General features: G+C 44.1%; 2 protein-coding genes and 1 pseudogene across 5 annotated transcripts in view; 1 reads left to right on the forward strand and 2 right to left on the reverse strand.

Annotated features, from left to right (window-relative positions):
- The window catches only part of UBAC2 (UBA domain containing 2), a 178,540-nt gene that overhangs the window by 44,221 nt on the left and 111,697 nt on the right, over nt 1-22,622 (forward strand). For 3 of the 4 annotated variants that reach the window (XM_047755766.1, XM_047755769.1, XM_047755767.1), the window contains exon 5: nt 16,639-16,722. The exons of the other annotated variant lie outside the window; for it this stretch is intronic. In XM_047755766.1, coding sequence (XP_047611722.1) covers nt 16,639-16,722 — 84 coding nt within the window. The remainder of the gene's footprint in view (nt 1-16,638; nt 16,723-22,622) is intronic. 4 annotated transcript variants of the gene reach the window in all.
- Nucleotides 1,289-5,388, reverse strand: GPR18 (G protein-coupled receptor 18). The gene is made up of 2 exons (XM_047755775.1): nt 4,927-5,388; nt 1,289-2,442 (listed from the first exon to the last, which is right to left on the reverse strand). The coding sequence occupies exon 2, from the start codon at nt 2,406-2,408 to the stop codon at nt 1,413-1,415; it is 996 nt and encodes a 331-aa protein (XP_047611731.1). The 5' UTR covers nt 2,409-2,442; nt 4,927-5,388; the 3' UTR covers nt 1,289-1,412.
- Nucleotides 7,350-7,894, reverse strand: LOC125113214 (ribosome biogenesis protein NSA2 homolog; annotated as a pseudogene).

A 22,622-nucleotide genomic window follows, 5' to 3' on the forward strand; every position in this document is an offset into this window, starting at 1 on the left:
GTATTTGTTGTCTTCCATAATATTTAGAATAATATGTTTACAGATTATAGTTTACTTTCTTTCCTTTTTTTTTTGTCTTTTTGCTGTTTCTTGGGCCGCTCCCACGGCATATGGAGGTTCCCAGGCTGGGGTCTAATTGGAGCTGCAGCTGCCAGCCTACGCCAGAGCCACAGCAACGTGGGATCTGAGCCGCGTCTGCGACCTACACCACAGCTCACAGCAACGCTGGATCGTTAACCCACTGAGCAAGGGCAGGGACTGAACCCGCAACCTCCTGGTTCCTAGTCGGATTCGTGAACCACTGCGCCACGATGGGAACTCCTTCCTTTCCATTTTAAGTGGAGAAATTACTTCATTAGGAGGAATTAAATGACAAGGCCAGGAGAAGAATTCAAGGTCCCTCCCTAGTACTATTTATACTGTGACATATGGCCTGGAAAAAAATCAGACTCTTCTGTAATGTGATGTTTAATCATATAAGAGCAAACTCCTTAGATTAGAGGAAGCTGTTTCACCCTAGAGTAGAAACCCCATGTCATAGGAATGAACTTGGACTATTGAGCAGAAATTGGATCTCTGGTTTGGTTCCCCTCACTGGTCTTAAGTAGAGTGTGGTGCGTTCTGGGCTCTCTGTAATAGTTTGTGATGACTATAGTCTGTTTCCAAAGGAAAATGAATTCAGAGTAGGGGGTGGCTGATGGCCATGGCCTTTACAGGCACCCTCAGCTGCTGGCTCCTGCAAATTTTGTCCTGCTGCAGGTGTTGAGTTGAAAATAATTGTTAGTGTAGGAATCCTGGAAGTTTGGTGTTTAGAACACAAAATACTGGATTTAGACCACCAATTCTGCATGTAAGTTAAACAAGAGGAGCTACATCTAGCTAGAAAGTATTTCAGACAGTAGCTCAAGGAGTTTTTTTATGTGGGCTAAAGATCTGGCATTGTCATTGCAATGACTCAGGCCCTGCTGTGGCATGGGTTTGATTCCTGGCCCAGCAAGTTACATATGCTGTGGGTGTGGCCAAAAAACCACATAAACCAAAAATCAGCAGCTCCATTATTTTGCCTCCTGGCTTGGTTGACATCATGATTCGCACATAGAATTAAATCCAAGAAGTCAGGTCAACCGTGTATTTAGATAAGGCTTGAGTATGAAAGACAAATTGGATGTTTTGCTCCCCAATACTTCTTGAACACAGTTTGTACAACTTTTAAAAATAAAAATAATGAATTTATTAGAATACTTAAGTATATTTAATTATGCTGCCACAATAATAAGACTCTACAAAGAAGAGTTTAAAGTTTTTAATTTTTTTCCTCCAGGGGAGAAGGGACTCGATAATATCATACAAATATCCATTGACCCTAAGATAGTTAAGTGAACGTAAAGAGATGGGAGACAAAAAACGACCATTCATAACATTTCACTGTTTATGTTGCTCAGTGACCGCAAGCTACCGGAGCGGAAGCTCTTTCTGCGCACGCTCCGAAGGTAATTGCGGTACAGCATGACGCTGATGACTCGAGCCTGGAACTGCTTTGAAACAATGTAGTAGAGGATCACATCCAGACAGGTGCTGAGGTTCATGAGGAAGGTGGTGAAGGCACCCCAGGGGTTGTAGCTGTTCTCGTCCCCTCCCAGCATCAGGAAAGCAAAGCAGACGTGGAAAGGCATGAAGCAGACGAGCACCTGCACCATGAGTGTGATGATGATGCGTATAGACTTCTCCTTGACTTTGGGCTTCAGCTTAGACGTCTTGCCATGGAGGAGACTGTGAATAATGACTAAGTAGCACCCAATCATGATGAATAGAGGAATCAAGAAAAAAAATATCAGTCGAGTGAAGTTCAGCACGTTTATAGCTTTTAGGTGGATGATGTCAGAAATCTTGAGGCAGGTGGCGGGAGTGGAGGCTCTGTCTGGGTCATCATATAGCAGTAGGAGTGGGGTGGTGGTCGTCAGGGTCATTATCCAGACACCCACGCACGCTAGCACGGCCTTGCACGTGTTTTTAAGTTCCTTGGCGTACTTGGGCTGTACAATGGCCATGTATCTGTCAGCACTGATGAAAGCTAAAAGCCATAGTGCAATACTTGGATAAAAGACCGTGAGAGCTGCAAGAATCTGGCAGAAGTTCGCTCCAAAGGGCCATTCACCTTTTGCATAATAAAACATTCGAAAGGGTAAGGTCAATATAAATATTAAGTCCAGTAACGCCACATTCATCATATAGATGGTTACAGTGGTTCTCTTCTTGGTGGTACAGCTGAAAACCCATAATGCAGTGACATTAACAAATAATCCAATTATGAAGATACAGCTGTAGAAGACAAGGGCTGCGATTTTGTATTCGTCGGGATGTGAGTTGTCAGAAGGGCCAGGGTGAGTTTGGTTGTGAGGGGTGGTCATCTTATAGTTTGTTGGTAGGCATGACACTTAGAAACTGTAAAATAGTTAAGAACAGGAGGAATAAAAGCCTGTGTTGAAAAATAAATGCTGAACATTCTCACGTTCCACTGGGCATGTCAGTGGATTTTAATTTTGAGACATTTCATGTCATGAGTCAATATATGTGTCTTGGTATTTAAGAAACACACTCCCTAGGTGTTATTACTAGTAGGTACTAATCTATTAAATGGCCTGGTGTGTCATAAGGCTGGCAAATTTATTCCTTTTCTCTCTTCCTGCCTACCTCCCTCTCTCCCCTAAAGAATAACCTTTTCTTTATGGTATTTTTCCCCCAAAGTGTGGAATTGGGTAGCAGTTGTTCCTGTAATAGCTATCCTTTGATTGGGACTAACTGGGGAAAGGCCATGCTGAATTTTGAATCTTACAAAGGAGTTTTGCCACTTTTTATCATCTTCCTTCTCTTTAAATATTTGGTAACCCAGATTAGTAATGTTCAAGTAATGAATTTTTACTCATTAAATATAATTTTAACATATAAAATATGTATTAGAAACTAATAAAGGAACCATATAACTGATTGATTGCTGATTATTCACAGTAAACTCATTTGAGAGCAGGAACGTTTCCTCTTTACTGCTTTATCCCCACTGCCTGGTGAGTACATAGTAGATACTCAATGAGTGATATTTGCTGAATTGATGGATGAGTGAAGGAGGGGAGCTTGGCAGAGTGATCCACAGCAGCGACTCTGGTTTGTCCATGAAGACCTGCTTACTTGGCCACTAAACCTATGTTTTTCAAGGGGTAAACACTTCTTCATAGTATTATGTACTCTCTCAACTATCATTGGTTTAGAAATAGCCATGTTTTGTGCCAAGGTCTCCACATCAACAACTTGACTCTCAAAACAATAAATGGGCTACTTTTTCGTACACAGTTGGGAGCGCCAGTGCTGTCTTCCAGATGGCGTTTTCCAGTGTCCTGGAAGCAGATTTCACTGCTGCAATAGTGTGCAGAAAGCACCGCCTCGGGAATAAGACATTACTACACACACACACACACACACACACACACATTACTTTCATGCCTTCATTCTGCCTAGATACAGAAGCGTACATATTATTTGTCAAATTTAATTTTTAAAAAGGACCATCAAAGACAAGTAGTTATTAAGTCAGTCGTTGACTTTATGTGTTTGCAGAAATTAATTCCCACCCCCCACGTGTCCATTTCCAATGGAAAGGAATCCGGTTGTGATTGTAAATATCATTAACCCCCCCTCAGCATGAAACTTGCATTACTCAGAATGCAATGCCAGCAACAGTGGTTTTAAAAATAGACTCGCTACAAAGAGATGGAACCTTGAGGCAACCTGGTTGAAATATGGAGGTGTTAAGGAAAGTTTCCTTCAAAAATGTCACTTTGCAGAATGGTCTCTCTCTGTCTCTCTCTCTTTCAGCCTGAATCTCTCTTTAGTGAAAACTGTGGGCGGAGATTAGCCATCTGGTCAGTGGCATCATGGGCTGTTGGTAATTTAGAATTAACTCGAGCAACTGCTGTGGATAAACACAAGATAAAAATTTGTTTTCTTCTCCCTCCCTCCCTCTTTCCTTTCCTTCCTACCTTCCTGACTGTGGTGAATTTGCCAAATATTTAGGGTTAAGTATGATTTTGGAGTAGAATTCTATATATTTAAAAGCACATATTAATTAAAATTTCCAAATATTTGTGTGAGTAGAATATTAATTGCTATCAAATGAGAAAAATATTACATAGAAAAATTACATCTCCAGTATCACACAACGGAAAATAAATTTAGAGACTTGACTCTTTAACTTTCAGTGAAATTTTAAATAGTAGCAATTGTAATGTAAATGACATTTTGAGTCCTTTTTCCTCTTTTAATGTTGTATCAGAACTCCCTCCACCCATTCTAATCTCCGGATTTTGTCGCAGAAATTCCTTACTTACGAATCATTTTTAAATAAATCTTTTCTCCTCATTGGGCTCAAATTACTTTTTTGTCACCAACAGTCATGTTTATTTGCTTAGGGTTGAAAAAAATATTTGTGATGCATGTGTTTTAAAGGCATTACCAATGCAAGTTGTACTCAGAGCCCATAAATTTTTGGATAAATTGAAGCAATTGACTGTTAAGCCAGCATTTTAAAAGCTTTAGATTCCATGATTAGCTATAGCCTTCTCTTAAAAGCCTTTAAGTACGTTTTGTGAAACAGTGTAATTGAAACCAAGTGACAAAGACTCCCAGAGATGTTGAGGGTTTTTCATACCTGCGTTTTCTTTATGTTGAAAAAGATTACATTTACTATTAATGTAAAACAGGGTTGAAAATAAATGAAAAATATCAGTAATGCAGGAAGACGACAGTATGACCCATTTGAAGATCCTTCACCAACACACTTTGGTAACGTATTAAAATAAAACAAGTGTTTCGAGATTTAGTAAGTACAGCATTACTTCTGATAATCTGCGATGAAGTTAATGAAATGTTACTCACCTCCTGTCCATCAAAAGGCTGTGTTAGGAAGGTTTTTCAGTACACCCAGCTCTGTAAAAGAGACGTCTTTGAGTCGCTTGTGTCAAAATAGCTTTCTAGAAATGGTGTATTTAAGAAATGCTGTATTTCTTTTGTTTTAGGATCTTCTGTTGCTTTAAAAGGTTGTTTCAAATATAATACTCGGTAGGAGTTGGTACTTGTTCAGCTGTAATTGCTGCTTTGTCTCTTTCAGGAAGTACTCTGTGAAATAAGGCTTTTCAGCTTATGACTTTACCCTGGATGTGGTTTTTCTCTTTCACAAATGATTTGTTTATGAAGTCATGCATAGCATAAGCTCCCTTTGACATGATGGCTTATATTTAAGAGGATCATACAAAAAGGGGGAAATGTCTTCAATTTGTTTTCCTTTGGTGCTTAAAGTCTGCATCATCTGTTGAAAGAGAATGAGATTTGATGTTGACTAGGATGGAATTCGTAGTAGAACTTCTTCACTTTCTAAGCTGTGTGACTTTGTCTAATCACTTAAGCACTCTGAGCCTTTGTTCCTATGTAGTTCCTATAGAGCTAAAATTGAGATAATACCCATCTGATAGGATTATGAGAACATTAAACCAGAAAAAACCAAGTGCTACCCTGGCACTTAGTAGGTAACGCCCGCCCAGACAGTTAACCCTTTACTACAAAGTTCTTAGAATCATGGAATAGCCACTTTTTACTGCCAAAACCCTTCTTTTTTTTTTTTTTTTTTTTTTTTTACAGCTGCACCTGTGTCTAGGGATCTGTGCCACAGCCACGGCAACACCAGATTCGAGATGCATCTGTGACTTTACGCTGCAGCTTGTTGCAAATGCCAGATCCTTAACCCACTGAGTGAGGCTGGGAATTGAACCCACATCCTCCCGGACTTACTGTGTCGGGTTCTTAACCCGCTGAGCCACACAGGGAACTCCAAAACTGTTTCTAAATGGTTACATTTGTAGGATCCAATTATTTGTTTGCTTCTGCTCTGCATGTGCATTTATCTCCTTTAGTTCACTTTGCTTTTTAAGTCCCCTGTGCTTCAGATCCCTTTTCTGTCACAGGAAGTCTAGTAGTAATTCCTTTTGTGTAAGTGTGCCTACACATTGCTAAGAAAGGACTCTGAAAGTCTTCAGTGGAGTAATTTACATATTGGGAGTGTTTTAACCTAAGAAGGAAATGAAACCAGTGAAAAAGGAAGTGAGAAACCCAGTCATTGCTTGCCTAATAATTTTTTTACTTTTTCTTTAAAAAAAATTACGATTTCATTTGCGTGTTCTAAAATTTTAATTATCTTTATATTTGATTTTGTGTGGTTTGTCAACTTGTAAAATGTACATGAACTTAACGGTTTTTTAATTTAAAAGTTTGAGAGCGCGTGCTCTTTTTCTTCCTCAGATAAAACCGTAGTAAGTTTGTGGCTTAGACAAGTTAAGTATGTATGTGTCTAACTGGGTTACTTTGCTGTATAGCAGAAACTGACACAGCATTATAAGTCAAGTATAATAAATTTTTTTTTTAATTTTTTAAAAAAAGGAAAGAAAAGTTAAGTCCTTTCCTGTGGTGATTAGAGTACTTTTGATTGTGACAATGCCAGAATAATAGGTTTTAGAAGCTTGGGCAACCATCAGACTTGTAAGGCTGATTTCTTGTGTAGATGAGGATTCTAGGCAGAGAGGGCCGCTGATGAGTGACTTCCTGAGGATGCCAGACAGCAGGCCCTGCCTCCTCAGGTGCCAGTCCAGTGCCCGCCCCTGCCTGCCCCAGCTGCCACGCTGACTTCCGGTAAGGGGACTACATTGATTTTTTTCACGGGACCTGGTTTGCTCCTTGCTGAATTACATTAATCGATTTTTTGTTTGCAGAGTTTTGTTTCACATGCAGGATAGGAGTTTGATTTTTCCCTTGGAGATTGGGACCTCTTATGTACAGATCCCATCTCTTCATTACTTTAATTTTTCTTTCTTTGTAAAACTAGGCTGTTTTAATTTTTTTTTTTTTAAACACTAGAATGAATAGTTTCTTGATGACAGCAGACTTGTAAGGCTGATTGGTAGTATTCAGAAACATCAGACTAATGGTTTGCTGATGGTGTGTAGTCCTCAGTAATTATACGCAGTTGTCTGTAAGTAATTGCTGTCAAACCAGTTATGACTGCATTTATGCATCCATCATTTTCAGGATTGTTGGTAACCTGGGCATATGTTCCCCAAATGACCTTGCCTCCTTGCGTCACGAGGCCCAGCTTGCTCATGCTCACCTCAATGACAGTACCTTTGGTGGTAACCCCCAGAGTTGTATTCGGTGGCGAAGAGGGATTCTTCGTTACGCCAAGTATTGGCAGGCAAAAGACGGCTTTCAGGGCGTGTTACATGGGCCTTCTTGAGACGTAAGCCCGTTGGCCCAATGAGTCTTTCACATGAGGTGGTTTTGCAGTAAAGCGTCTCCAGCAAAGCGCGCCTCAGTGACCATCCTCTTCGAGGCTGTCGTCTTTCTTTCTCCTTTCCGTTCGAATGACTTTGAATACTTCGCTTTCTCCCTGGGCACAAACGTTGGGCCAAGGGACTTCCCATTTTCCTGCTTTCTCTTTTCGTTTTTGTTTAACCACATTAGAAAGCACTCTAGCCTGAGACTGTCCCTCTCTGTCCAGTAGACATGCAGGGACTTCGCCTTGTGGAGTCTTCTCATCATCCTGCTGTTTGGTGTTTCTCTTTTCATGCATCTTCATAGTTCTCTTCATCTCTCTTTTCTCAGCATGGCGCTGTTTATGGTGGAGCTTAGCTTTCAGACCAGTCATCTTTTTTTGCCTTCATTGACCGGTCACGAACCTCTCTCGGCCTTCCTTCTTCTCTCTTTTCTCGTGGTAATCCAGACGGTATCCATCGCGCTTACGGTGTAACCCAAGATGCTCGTTTTGTGGCATGGTGACAGCCGCCGAGCCACCCGGCACAGCCGCGGGCACGAGAAGAACTCTTAATTTTCGGGTCTCAGAGATTCATGAGCCGAGTCCACGCCGCCCTCGACAGAAAAGGCCATTGCCTTAATTTCATAGAGCCTGTAACCAGTCTTCTAAAATTAAGTGCCGATTAGTGTTCCCTGTGCTGCTCAAGTAGACAGAATGATGGCGTCTGTCTTACTAAGTCTCGTAAAAGACTCACCAGTGCCCCTGTCTCACTCAGAGAGAAGCAGCCAGGGGCCCAGTTTAGGGCGGTGCCAGCCTCCTCTGCATGTTAGCCACACGGGGACTTTTACTCCCGGCCGCTCACACGTTGTCCCACCAGCCCATCACATCCCTTCCCACCCGTTCCTTCCCACCGCATTCCCATCCCTTGGCTTGACTGGCTACTTTTTAAAGTTTTAGTTTAAATGAAGTTTTTCCTGACCTCTGAAGCGAGTTGGTTCTGCACCCCTGTAAGGTTTCTCAGCCCTGTAGTGGCCCGTGTTTGTATTCTCATTGTGTATTTGCTTGCCTTGCATCCTCCACTACATTGAGGTCCCTGAGGGTTTGTGTGTGCTGCATGAGTACATCAGGCCTTGAGTCGACCCTGGAAATTGAGTGAATACTGAAAGGAGGTGAAGACGTGGAGGGTTGAGGGCGTTGTGGCAGTGGAGCCCAGTGTCGGCATCAGGGCCACTGTGACCTGCCAGTCAAGGCAGACAGAACACAAGGGCCCGCCCAGCAGTGACCCCTCCTCCTCTCCATGACCCTGCAGCACCCGGCACTGCTGTGTTCCTGGCTTGTCCCGGGAATTTTATGTTGGAAAAGAATTTCAGTTAAAAAAAATTCCTCCCAGGCATTTGGCAGCAGGTCAGTAAACAGTGGATCAAGAATTAAACTTTTATAGTTTGCTTCTTTAATACTTGAACCTCATGGATTTGCTTATTCAAATAGGAGAACTTGCCGTATTCGGGGACCATTCATGCAGCTTTAATTTCCTCACTTATTTTGGAATATGGTGAAAACATTTTTCACTTTGCAAAAGAGGGATTTCACAGCGTTCCCTTCACTTTAAGAAATCATCATCCCTTCACTTTAAGAGCTCCATTTTTGAATTCTGTTAAGATGTTAAAAGCCCTAAGTCAATTTTTATTTTAGCACTCAAGCCCAGTTTTAGGGTGAATATAATTTAGTTTCTCCAGTTTTATAATTATTAGAAAGGATGTAGATAATAGACCCACACAGTAACTCCCATTGTAAAAAGATGCTCTTAGATCAGAGATTTGTCTCTGCCACAGATAAATTGTATTTCTCCTTCTTCACACATTTCTCCCTGCCCGGCTTATCCTGTGATGAGAGGACCAGGCAGGTCCTATTTATGTGTCCTGGCGCTGGTGACCATCAGCACACACGCCCACAGCGGCTGGGCGGCAGCCAGTCCCTGGAAGGAAGAGGTGGTGAGGGTTGCGGGAGCCCGAACTAGGCCGAGAGTCTTAGCATTTGGCCCTGATGGCCTCTGCCTTTGATGTGGGAGCTTTGGTCCCCACCTCTTTCTTTTTTCAAACTTGCACCTAAACTGCCTGCTCTTTATTTTTAGGGCGCAGTCATGTTGAATAGTGATTTCTGGATAAAGAAGATTGAGATATTGTTTGTCTAAATCTGTTTTTTTTTTTTAAAGCGACAACTTACAGCTATAATCTTAGAGCCAAATGAGTATGAACCTCCTTTCCACTTATTTTCCTGAATTGTATTATAAGTTCGGCATTTGCCACATTCCTTTTCCTTGACGGTTTTTGTGCAGTTTCATGATTTTACAGACAAATGGACAATCAGACGATTACTTACTTGCAGCAAACACGTTGAACGCTGGTAATCAAAGCAGTCGATAGTTCTAGTTAAAACAGATCTAAATTGACAGTGAGAGTAGTTTCCTAGAGACCTGAGGATTCTCTCACTGAGAGGATCTTAGGAGAAGGCTGCCACGTGGCAGCAAAATCAGTCCTGGGCCCACTGAAATCGTACAGGATGCCAGGCCAAGAGTTTGCAGGGTGATGTTTCACTTACTGACTGGAAGTCCACTCGGGGTCCCCAGGGCACTGATGGAGCAGAACTCTGGTTATTGTGATGTACGCAGCCGCCCCCTGCAGATTCTGGGCTCACAGTTAAAGAGACAATTACATACATAGAGAGATGCGTTTATAGGGGAAAATGTCTGGTAATATGCTGAAGGAGCTGTTTAGAAGAACAGAGTCCGGGCTCGGGAATGAAATGAGAGGTGTGTTTTGAGGTACTTGAATCCAAACTTGTGTTCTAATGTGTGCGATGGAGGGTTTTAGTGTACAAGCATCTGTGTACTAACAAGTACTTACATGTCTGTAAGGTTGAAGGTCTAAAGAGAGTTACTTGGGATTTTTTGTTATCTCTGCCTTTACTCCTAGCTGCATTATCAGAGGTGAGTAAGCATCAGGCAGAGGTCTGAGTGCTTTACACACGTCCCTGAATTTCATCTTCGTGCCCACATCAGAGTACGTTAAGGATACAGCGGTGGTGTGGATGGTGTGACCCAGAGATATTTGCTCATGACTTCGAGATTGTGTTGTGCTCTTTTTTTTTTTAGCTATTTCTTGGGCCGCTCCCGCGGCATATGGAGGTTCCCAGGCTAGGGGTCGAATCGGAGCTGTAGCCACCGGCCTACGCCAGAGCCACAGCAACGCGGGATCTGAGCCGCATCTGCAACCTACACCACAGCTCACGGCAACGCCGGATTGTTAACCCACTGAGCAAGGGCAGGGACCGAACCCGCCACCTCATGGTTCCTAGTCGGATTCGTGAACCACTGCGCCACGACGGGAACTCCAGTGTTGTGCTCTTTCTATGTTGTGGTACCATGGTATTTCTTTTAGTGCATTTTGTTGAAGTTGGTCCTTCTTAACAGAGAATGATCAGAATGGTAATGTGATCTGTAGCAAAAAAACCAACCAACCAAACAAAAAAAACAAAACACCTCCTGAGAGAGTAGACCGTCCTGTCCTTTCCCTGTTTCTCCCTCATGAGCGGATGCTCCCAAGGAAAGCCTCGGCGGCAGCTTCCGTCAGCCTGTAAACTCAATTTTGGAAGGAAGATCTCTGCCAGTCCGTGGGTCAAGACTTTTTAAGCACCCCCGAAATGGTATCTCCAAATGGCCGGTAAACCTGTACGTATGCTCAACCACAGAAGTAATCAGGGAAATGAAAATTGAAACCTTAAGGTGTTACTCCCTGTTCACCAACACGGGTGCAAAGAAAAAGACCGACAAGGTGAAGTGTTGGCAAGGGCCAAGGGCACCTGGGAGCTCTCGTGCAGTGCCAGTGGGGGCTTAAGTTTGAAAACAGTTGGATATTAAGAACTGACGTGAAGACACACACACCTCCTCAGATTCCACTCCTAGGTAGACATAGGTAAGAATATTCACAGCAGCGTTATTTCTCATCGGACCAAATTAAGAACAGCCCATGTGTTCAGTAGGTGTAGAGTGGATAAATCAGTTGTGTAAACAAACATTGGGTGCTTTTCATAATCAACACAAATCACGTAGAAGGCACACGTAACAGAGTGGGCGAATCTCCTGTGTACGGTATTCAGTGAAAAAAGCCAGACACCAAGGCGTTCATAATGTACACTCCACGTATCTGACTTTCAGAAGGCAGACCAAATGAGATAAAATGTGTAGGGATTCAGGCGCAGGCGATAAAGCATGTCATACAGAGGGAGCACGTCATACGGAGCAAGGAGGGCGCATGGGGGCGCTTCCAGGATGCTGGCAGGTTCTGTGTGTCGACCTGAGTGCTAATTGCTGTAGGGTTTGTTCTGCGATAATTCATTAAGCGTCTGTTTTTGTTTTGTCCTCCTCTAAAGGTCTCAGTAGAAAACAGATGGCACCCTGAAACTGGAATAATTCAAGGAGGGCTTATTTATAAAGGTCTAATGACAGAAGTGGAACCTGATGACAAAAGGGGAACCTTTGGCAGGGCTCTTGCCTTGTTGTGCCAGCGCCCTCATGCCCAGAGAGCTCAGGCCAGGGAGAGGTTCCTAGAACCTGGAGAGGCACCCTGCTGAGTCAGCTGCCTTGGGGACAGTAGTGACTTTCTGTTGAGGGTTGCTCGGCCTGAAGGAACTTGCAGGAAGGAACCAGGGGAATATGTACCCCGGCCCCAGGTTCCTCCTCACGTAAAGATCCGCCCAGGCGCCTCTTAGTAGCAGAACTCAGCAGAACCCCCAGGGCCCTGGAGCCTTTGGGTGGGACCCGTACCTCAGCCTCTGGAACCGAACAGGGCCAGCGAGTGAGAAGGAGCAAGCGGATTTTCCACCTGCGCTTTTCTGTCTGTGTCACAGCTCATGTCGCAGCTCAGGCTTTGAGTGGCGCAGACCTGGGTTTGAGAGTATCTGCTTCTTCTGAGCTGTTTCTGTGAGTAAATTGAGTCTCGGTTTTTACCTATGAATCATCTCATTCTTATAGTTTGTACATGGTTTAGGCACCAAATACTAATGCTCATCTCTCTCCTGCCTGAAATGTCCTTTTTTTTCTCTCCCCCCCCCACCCCCCACAGCATATTTAAGTTTTTCCTGGGACTTGTCAGGCTGGAAAGGGACAGCACTGCAGGCGTCCTGTCTATGCCGCTAATTAATTAGCTGAGTTAATGTTTAAAAAAACCCAAAACTGACCCGTTCATTTCGCTGATCATGACTCTTCCCAGCTGGAAGAAAGGGAGTTCGTTGGTCGAGGCTTTCCCAGAGGGCCTCGCCTCCAGCGTTCTGCACTTGTAACGCTTCCCATTGCAGTATTTTAGCTCTGTCTCCCTCTGAGTTTCCACGGGCCTGGAGATGAGAGACATAGGACTCACATCTTCTGCTTGGAAACCTGAGCGCGTCCATTCATTTAGTTGGACCTCCTCCCAGGGAGCCTTGAGTGCGTGTGTGGGTATTTGGGGTCTACTCCACGCAAAGGCACCCAGAACCCAGAGGGAGTCTTTTAAGTCCTGGCCTTTGCCTCCCTTTCACATCCTTTATTGTATTGATTTCTGTGCTGTGTATTTAAGAAAAGCTTCTTTTTAATTGAAGCGTAGTTGATTTACAGTGTTGTGTTAGCTTGTGGCATACACCACAGTGATTCAGTTATACAGAAACATACATGTTCTTTTCCATTATGGCTTATTACAGGATCGAATATAGTTCCCTGTGCTGTACCATGGGACATCGTTGTTTATCTTAGTGAGTTTATTTTTAATCTTATTTAAAATGTATCTTTAAGTCAGCTTCTTAACATATTTATTTGATTTTATTTGTTGTCTAGACATTGATCCATTTCTAATAGTCTGTTCAATTCTTCCAGCTAGTCTGCCTATCCAGTTTTATTATTATTACTATTATTATTTTTGTCTTTTTAGGGCCACACACATGGCATATGGAAGTTCCCAGGCTAGAGGTCGAGCTGGAGCTGTAGCCGCCGGCCTACACCACAGCCACAGCAATGTGGGATCTGAGCCACATTTGCAGCCTACATCGCAGCTCACGGCAACACCGGATCCTTAACCCACTGAGCGAGGCCAGGCATTGAACCTGCATCCTCATGGATACTAGTCAGGTTCATTACCGCTGAGCTGCAACAGAAACTCCTGTCCACTCTTAACCCTTTTCCTTTAACTATTACTTTTGTATATGACAAGCAGGAAGTGCAGCTGTGAGGATGAGCCCGCCCTTGGTCCCTTTTGTCTCCCCCTCTCTCAGGAGAGCTGTCATTCTTGGTGACGGCAAGCCTCCTGGACATTCTCATCAGCCTGCAGAGGAAGACATAAAAATTGGGCGGGCTTTTAATTTTCTTGATGACAAATCTGTACTGATCTGGGTTACTCAGGATTATCCATACTCTCCCTCTTATGTTTAAAAATGAGTCTAGCCACTGCGACAAATCAGTTGAATTCTTGTGACCATGTTAACCTTCTTATTGCTAATGCTTTTCGCATGGGCGTTCTTCACCAGGAGCTGGACTTTCAGCTCCTACTCCTCTTGCCATCAGCAAGCCATGCCGTGTGAGCGGAACCTTAGCAGAAAAGGGAAGGACCTGGGTGGGTAGGAGCGCCCTCAGAGACCTGCAGGGCCGCCTGCTGGTGTGCGCTGGCACGGGGGGACCTGGCTCCTCGGGCGGCTGCAGCCCACCTCTACTAGAGGAGTCTGCTCCTTGGGGGGGGCACTTCTTCATCGGGGGTCACTGGCCAGGGGTTTCCAGAGGCAGACTTAGGTGTCTCGCTCCTTCACAGTTGTGTTGTTCTCCAGCCCTTGACTGTTTGCTCGTCTTTCCTGTGTCTCACCTGCGGCGGCATCTGTCTTGTTGACCAGAGTGTGGCACGTACGGCCCCGCGTATAACCAGCCCCAGCACGTCCTCACACGCAGTGGGCCCTCAGGAAAGAGCCTTCTTCATTCAACTAGTGTTGGTGTGTTTCTTTTTCTACAAGACAGAAAACTATGCCAGGTCCCCCCAAAATGAAGGCCTCATGTTTCCAAACAGCTCTGATCGGAAAGGCATATCAAGCAAAAGAATGAGACCAAAAGGAGAGCGCTTCGAGGTGGTTGAGAAGAGGCCTGGGCGAACATGTTTGGGCAAGATAAACGTTTGTTGTACCAGAGCAGTTAGTACAACTCATTTAACGTGGGAGAACTTACACAATCGCTCCTCTTTGTTTTCTGCTGCTCCCGTGCCCATGGACAGTCCGGCGAGGCTGCTCTGACACGAACACTGTGCTCTTACTGCCACCTACAGGTGACAGCCGGTCATGGCGCTCTTCGCAAAACCTGATGTGAAGTCTTGTTGAGATTGAAATAATGTTTTAAAAAAGCTGTTCACTGGTAGAAGATAGTACAGATATTTTACTGTTAGTTTCTAAATATTCCTATATTATTAAGTATTCTCTAATAGACATGTCCTCATTCCTCTAAAGCGTTTGGAAACTTCCTGTTGTTTTTAGAGCACTGTTTTCCTCTGTAGAACCATGTACTTCTGGGCTAGGACCTTGAGAAGATTCCACTTCATTTATTTATTTATTTTTTAGGGCCACACCCGCAGCACATGGAGGTTCCCAGGCTGAGGTCCAATCGGAGCTGTAACCACTGGCTTATGCCATAGCTACAGCAACACCAGATCCGAGCTGCGTCTGTGACCTACACCACAGCTCATTGCAGTGCTGGATCCTTAACCCACTGAGTGAAGCCAGGGATTGAACCTGCGTCCTCATGGATGCTGGTCAGATTCATTGCCACTGAGCCACGACGGGAACTCCAAATTCCACTTTCGATGTTATTTATGCCAGATATGCTACTAAGAGTCAAACATAAAAGTCACCTTGGAACACATTTAAACTTTTTTTAAATTGTGGTGAAACGTGACAACATGAGAGTTCCCGTCTTCGTCTGCGAGGTACTGTTCAGAGGTGTTGAGTGCGTTGACAGTGTTGAGCAGCCGTCTCTAGAACTCCTTTCCTCTTCACAAACTGAAACGCCACACTCCTTAAACAACTCCCCTCCCTCCCTTCTCCGGCCCCCGGCAACCACTGTTCTACTTTCCGTCGCTGTGAATCTGCCTACTCTGTATACACCACGTAAGTGGAGTCATACAGTACTTGCCCTTTGTGACTGGCTTGTGTCACTGAGCATAATGTCTCAGAGTTCATCCAGTGGGACCGGTGTCAGAATGTCCTTCCTTTTTCAGGATGGATAACACTTGGTTGTATGGATATACTGTATTTTATTTACTCAGTCACCTGCTGATGGACACCTGGGTTTCGGCCTTTCGGCTGTTGTAACTAATGATGCTGTGATGATCACGGGTGTACAGAGATCTCTTTGAGACCCTGCTTCAACTCTCTTGGGTATATGTCCAGAAATAGAATTGCTGAGTCATGTGGTCATTCTATTTTTAATTTTTTAAGGAGCCACCTTACTGTTTTCTACAGCAGCTGTGCCACTTTACATTCCCAGCAGAAATGCACAGGGTTCCAGTTTCTCCACATCTTTGCCAACGCTTATTTTCTGTTTGGGTTTGATAATAGCCGTCCTGATGGGTAGGAGGTGATGGCTCATTGTAGTTTTGGTCTCCAGTTCCTGATGATTATTAATTTCAAGCATCTTCGCATATGCTTGTTGACCATTTGTGTATCTTCTTTGCAGAAATGTCTGTTCAAGTTTATTGCCCCCCCCCCTTTTATCTTTTTAGGGTCGCCATGGAGGTTCCCAGGCTAGGGGTCGAATCAGAGCTGAAGCTGCTGGCCTACACCACAGCCACAGCCACACAAGATCCAAGCCGCGTCTGAGACCTACACCACAGCTCATGGCAACATTGGATCCTTAACCCACTGACCAAGGCCAGGGATTGAACCTGCATCCTCATGGATGCTAGTCAGAATCGTTTCCATTGAGCCACGACAAGAACTGTTATTGCCCATTTTTTCATCAGTTTTTTGCTGTTGCTGTTAAGTTGTAGGAGTTCTTTTTGTTTTCTGTGTAGTAACCCTTTATCAGACAGTGTAATTTGCAAATATTTTCCCTTATTCCATAGGTTAGCTTCTTACTCTGATTGTGGCCTTTGATGTAAGAAAGTTTTTTTGGCGTGATTTTAGGTCCACTCGTTTATCATATTCTCATGATAAGGATGAACTGAAAAGCTTTAAATTTGTACGTGTTACCAGAGGGTGGGATAGGTCTTCCTCAGAATCCATTTGTCTTTTAGGGCCTTTTCTCAGGGACTTAATCTGAAGAGTGTTTCTCTCCAGTCCTCAAGACCTGCCCTTCATCCAGGAGGACGTGAAGCAGGGTGAGTGAGCAGAAGCAGCCGTGTTCCAGAGCTGGCTCCCTTCAGAGCCGTCCACTTACAAGGGCGTCTTTCTTAGGCTCTGGAAATTGTTTGTGTCTATCATGACAGTAATATGAAAAGGAAGGGACAACATTTACCTTTTTCAGTGTCCTGCTTGTCCCCTGCTTGTCCTGATTAATATGTGTCAATGATTGCTTTGAAAACATAGCATGCTCATCAACTTCGCGAGTTACAGCAGCTTCCGAAGGTATTTTAGTAATAGCAGAGCACAGAAACCCCCGAAAACAGTGGCTCCAAGGACACAGGCGTCTGTTTCTCTTTTGTCACATCCCTGGTGGGCAGGCGGGCGGGCTGTGTTCTAGGAAGTCGCTGGGGACTGAGCTGGTGGCAGCTCTGGCACCCTCACCTTGTGCCTCCACTGTTTCTATTTCCAGCTGACAGGGAGCCGTCAGAGGGAAGCCCAGGAGAAGGGGCTGCCCTTTGACCAGGGGCTGTGGAAGTTGTAAATGTCACTCCCGCTCACACCCCAGGAACATGGTCGTGTGGCCACATCTAATCATAGGGAGGCTGGGAAAGTGTCCTGAGTGAGGCAGCCAGATCCCTGGGTGTGAGGGGGAACTGCTAGCAGTGGGCTTCCAAGAGCAGTAGCTGTAACACATTCACCAGATTAGCACGATGGAGTTAGGGCTCTGCAGTTGGTGGATAAAATGCTGACGAGAAGGAACACCAGGTTCTTTAGCCCCAAACATCACCTGCAGAGACACCAGCAGCAGGATGGCTGCTTGGGCAGCCATGTGCCTGGAAGAGCCCAGGGAGCCTGTGAGATGGCATTGCCACGTGATTGCCAATTAACACCGGTGTGCTGCTAGATGCCGTAGGTAGTACTGCAGGGCAGCAGGCATGGCTCTTCTGGTCCTGTCCTGGTCTGGTCAGCATCAGGACAGGGAGGGGATGCAGACCTGCCAGGCGAGGAACAGTTGAGAGAACAGGCAGGCTGATGCTGGAGAAGAGAAGATGGGGCGGGAGAACAATCTTCAGCTGTCCATGAAGGGGCGGGGGTGGGGCACAGGCCGGGGTGAATTGAGACTACAGAGATGCTGCAGGAAGCTGTTGGGCTTGCTGAGGAGTAACTCGAAGGCACTCCCTGTCTCCAGGCAGAGTGATTCCCCTGGGAGTTGCTGACTCGCGGATCCGAAGATGCTCGAGCAGTGGCTGGGAAAGCACGGGGTGGGATGGGCAGGACATCCCCACATGGGGTGGGCGGCAGGAGGGAAATCCTGGGAAAGCCCTCTGAGCATCTCTGGGTCTCTGCTTCTTACTGTGGGAACCACCGGTAGACCTAGAGAACGAGAGGCATTAATAGGAGTCCAGCAGAGGGGCAGTATTTGCCAGGAAGCTCTGCAGCCCGGGACCACGACAGCAAATTTGTTCTCCTGGTCTCTAAGTAACAAAGACATAAGTGTCCATCCAAGGATGAACAGACAAAGAAAATGCACACACGCTCTCTCTCTCTCACTCTCTCACACACAGTAATACTTACTCAGCCACAAAAAAAGGAAATCCTCTCAGTTGCAGCAATATGGACAGACCTTGGGTGCATTATGCTGAGTGAACTAAGTTAGGGAAAGACACACTGTATGGTCTCATTTATACGCAGAATCTGACAACATGACAAAGTGAATGGGATGACAGATGAAGAGAATAGGTAGGTGGTTGTCAGAGGCGGGGCAAGCAGAATGGATGGAGGGGGTCAAAGGTACAAACTTGCAGTGACAAAATAAGTAACTCCTGGGGATACAGTGTACAGCATAGTGACCGTAGCTGATAATACTGTGTTGCATATTTCAGAGTCACTGAGATCGTAAAAGTTCTCATTACAAGAAAGAAGTTTTGTAACTATGTATGGTGGGTGGATGTTAACTAGACTTACTGTGGTGTTCATTTTGCAGTATATGCTAGTATTGAATCATTGGGTTATACAGCTGAAATTAATAAGATGTTAGTTATATTCAACAAAAACAAAATAACAAGGACATAGCTCATTGCAGTGGATTATTACACTAGTGAAACAAACTATTTGAAAATGAAGAGTTTTTTCCTGTGTAATCTAAGTAATTGATTTTGCTCATGAGCAAAGAATGTTTTTAATTTCGTTTTTTGTTTTCGTTTTTTTTTTTTTTTTTGGATGCACCCACAGTATGCAGAAGTCCCAGTCCAGGGATCAAACCTGAACCACAGCAGTGACAATGCCAAATCCTTAACTGCTACGCCACCAGGGAACTCTAAAATATTTAACAATTTTTGAGGTGTATACTTTGAGAAAATCATCTATAAATACTTGAAATTAAAGAAGAACAGAATGCAAAACATTTTAAAAGTTAGAATTAAAGGTAAAAGGACTGGCTGTAAATAATGAGCTGGTACTGTAACATCTTTAAAACATTTGTAAAATAGAATATCCAAAATAATTTGTTTTTCATATATTATTACCAATTCTTACAGAACTTTTAAAAATTAAAATATAGTTTATTTACACTGTTGTGCTAGTTTCAGCTGTACAGCAAAGTGACCCAGTCGTACACATGTATATATACACATATTCTTTTTTTCATATTGTCAATTATTATAATTACATCATGTTTTATCCCAAGAGATTGAATATAGTTCCCTGTGCTATACAGTAGGACCACATTGCTTATCCATTCTAAATGGATCTACTAAGCCTTACAGAACCCTGAGAAGAACTATTTAAGGATATTTTTCCCTTTCAGAATAAGTGCATCAGCAATTTAATTGGTTTTGCCTGCAGTCACACTCTGAACCACTAGATGGCAGTGTTAGACAGGCCTTGATAAAAGATGTAAATCTACTCTGGAAGTTATTAAATGGGGCTCAATGGTGAAATAGTTTGTAATCAAATAAATAAAAGAGAAGTATTATAGTTTATACGAACAGCCTGAACATCTTGGATACTCTGTGACAATATTTAGAGCATGTATACTATAGTTAGAATTTAGAACTGGTATTGTATGTATTTATTTTTTCCTAAATTACATGGCAGATTATTTCAAACACATTGTTATAACAATTGTGAAAAGCCTATGATGTAATATAAGAATAATTTTATGTTCTGATTATGAGTGGAATCAATATAGCACAATTTCAAATTTTTAACTATGCAGAGTGAGGCAGTACCCTACTTGGCCCCAATACTAACCTCAAGGAAAAAATGTACTATTATCTGGGCTAACCAAAGAGAGGTATAAGCAGATTTTTGTCAAAGGGATATGGTAATATTGTTTTATGTTTTTTTTTTAATTTTTTTATTTTTTTTTGTCTTTTTGTCTTTTTGTCTTTTGTTGTTGTTGCTATTTCTTGGGCCGCTCCCGCGGCATATGGAGGTTCCCAAGCTAGGGGTTGAATCGGAGCTGTAGCCACCAGCCTACACCAGAGCCACAGCAACGCGGGATCCGAGCCGCGTCTGCAACCTACACCACAGCTCACGGCAACGCCGGATCGTTAACCCACTGAGCAAGGGCAGGGACCGAACCCGCAACCTCATGGTTCCTAGTCGGATTCGTTAACCAGTGCGCCACGACGGGAACTCCTGTTTTATGTTTTTTATCTCTGAAGTCTTATATGAGGCACAAACTATATTTTTACCAGAATGCACATGTGCATAAACATTAATAAGAAAACACTTAGAATTTAGCAGAGATAATAGTATAATACCATGTTAGAGTCATCAGCTTTTGTCTTCCCAAATAATGTGCTTTAGCTTATTCCTGGGCACAGAATGAGTGGTAGATTTTAATGCCCACTCCTAGCATTTCTATATCAATATCCAAGGGTGTAGGTATCAAAAACACGTAGGAGGAGTTCCCACTGCAGCTCAGTGGAATCAGGGGTGTCTCTGGAGCACTGGGACACAGGTTCAGTCCCCAGCCCAGCACAGTGGGTTAAAGAGTCCAGCGTTGCTGCAGCTGTCGTGTAAGTCACTGTCCTGGCTCGAATCTGATTCCTGGCCTGAGAATACCAGATGCAGCCAAAAAAGGAAAAAAAAAAAAAAGCAGAATATTCCCAAAACCCATAAACTGAAGAAGTAGGAGATGAAGAGTTTGTACTTAAGATGCATAATTCTATAGAAATTGCTGGTTGATGGCGTGGACATACATATGAGTTCTAAGGAAGGATAAAAATAAGGAACAGGAAGCTGAACTGTGAACGGTGATTTTTTACTGTACTGTCTGTGAACTTTGATAACTTACAGAATGTGCTAATGTTTTATGTAAATTTTTGAAAAGTCAATTTTAGTTGATTTTTAGGAAAAGAAGGAAGAATTTCCACAATGAGGAAAGGCATGCCCTGAGGTGTTCCTTGTGTGAGGTAACAGCTTAGTGATTGGGTGTGCAATACACACTCATGAACGAGTGAGAGAAGTCCACCTTGCATTTTACAAGAGTGGTTAGCTTCCCGTGATTTCCCCATCTTTCCTTTTTCTCTTTTTTCTTTTTTTGTTTTTTAGGGCTGCACCCGTGGCTTATGGAAGTGCTCAGGCTAGGGGTTGAATCGGAGCTGCAGCTGCAGGCCTACACTGCAGCCACAGCAACGCGGGATCCGAGCTGTGTCTGCGACCTACACCACAGCTCATGGCCACAGCGGATCCTTAACCCACTGAACGAGACCAGGGATTGAACCGGAATCCTCATGGATACTAGATGAGTTCTTAACCTGCTGAGCCACAGCTGAAGCTCCCTGATTTCCCCACCTTTCCATCCAACAAATATATGAAGAACTTGCTTTATGGTAGAGACTGCTCTGGGCTGAGGACGCTATGCTGTGTAAACCGGACAGTCTTTCTCATTGACTTTACATTATCACTGGGAATGGAAGGCAGTAAACGAGGGGGTATAATAGAGGCCACGTCAGATGATGATCCGTTCCGTGTAAAAATAAACCAGCCAGCCAGCGGGGAAGGGAATACCGCTTCAAACAGCATGGTCTGGAAAGGCCATAGGGAGTGGGTGACATTTGAAGGAGACCTGGAGGAGTGAGCCGTGAGGCCATCTGGAGGCGGTGTCTTCCATGCATAAGGAACTGCCAGTGCAAAGGCCCTCCCTCAGGCAGCTGTGTGAGGAGCAGAGTGTGTTGGTGGAGGGGGGTGATGAAACTGGGGTAAGAGAGGTCACCAGGCCTCCTAGGCCTTTGTGCCAACTCGAGCTTGCACTCAGAGCGTGCTAGGAGCCAGTCATGACTCTTTGGGGGTCAGAGGCACCCTGGTCTGTACTATTTATTTATTTATTTGCTTTTTAGGGCCGCACCTGCAGCATGTGGAAGTTCCCAGGCGAGGGGTGAAATCAGAGCTGCAGCTGCTGGCCTTCACCACAGCCGCAGCGACTCGGGACCTGAGCCATATCTGCGACCTACACCACAGCTCACGGCAACGCCAGATCCTTAACCCACTGAGCGAGGCCAGGCATTGAACCTGCATTGTTATGGATCCTAGTCAGGTTCATTAACTGCTGAGCTGCAAGGGGAACTCCTTTTTTTTTTTTTTTAATTGTTACTATGGCTCCTATTCCTTTTGAAAAGTGTGTAATCATTTTGCACATTTACACATTGTTCTGTTCCTTCTGGTTCTCATATTATCAAGTTCTCCCTCAGGGCATTCTGTTGCATCTTGTGGTTTGTGATTTTTCATCATGAACTCACTTTCCCTGGGTTTTGTTTGCTGTCGGGACCCCCAAGTGCCTAAGCTCATGAAAGTATTTCTCCAAGGGACTTTGCGTTTGCTCCTGCTGGGTCTCCAGTGGGTTTTGTTGTCCTGGTCTGGCTTTTGTGTTATTTTCTTACCTTATGGTTTCCATGCCATTCAAGTGGGGGTAAATCTAGACTACAAG

Source organism: Phacochoerus africanus, chromosome 13, assembly GCF_016906955.1.
Source record: "Phacochoerus africanus isolate WHEZ1 chromosome 13, ROS_Pafr_v1, whole genome shotgun sequence".
NCBI lineage: Eukaryota > Metazoa > Chordata > Mammalia > Artiodactyla > Suidae > Phacochoerus > Phacochoerus africanus.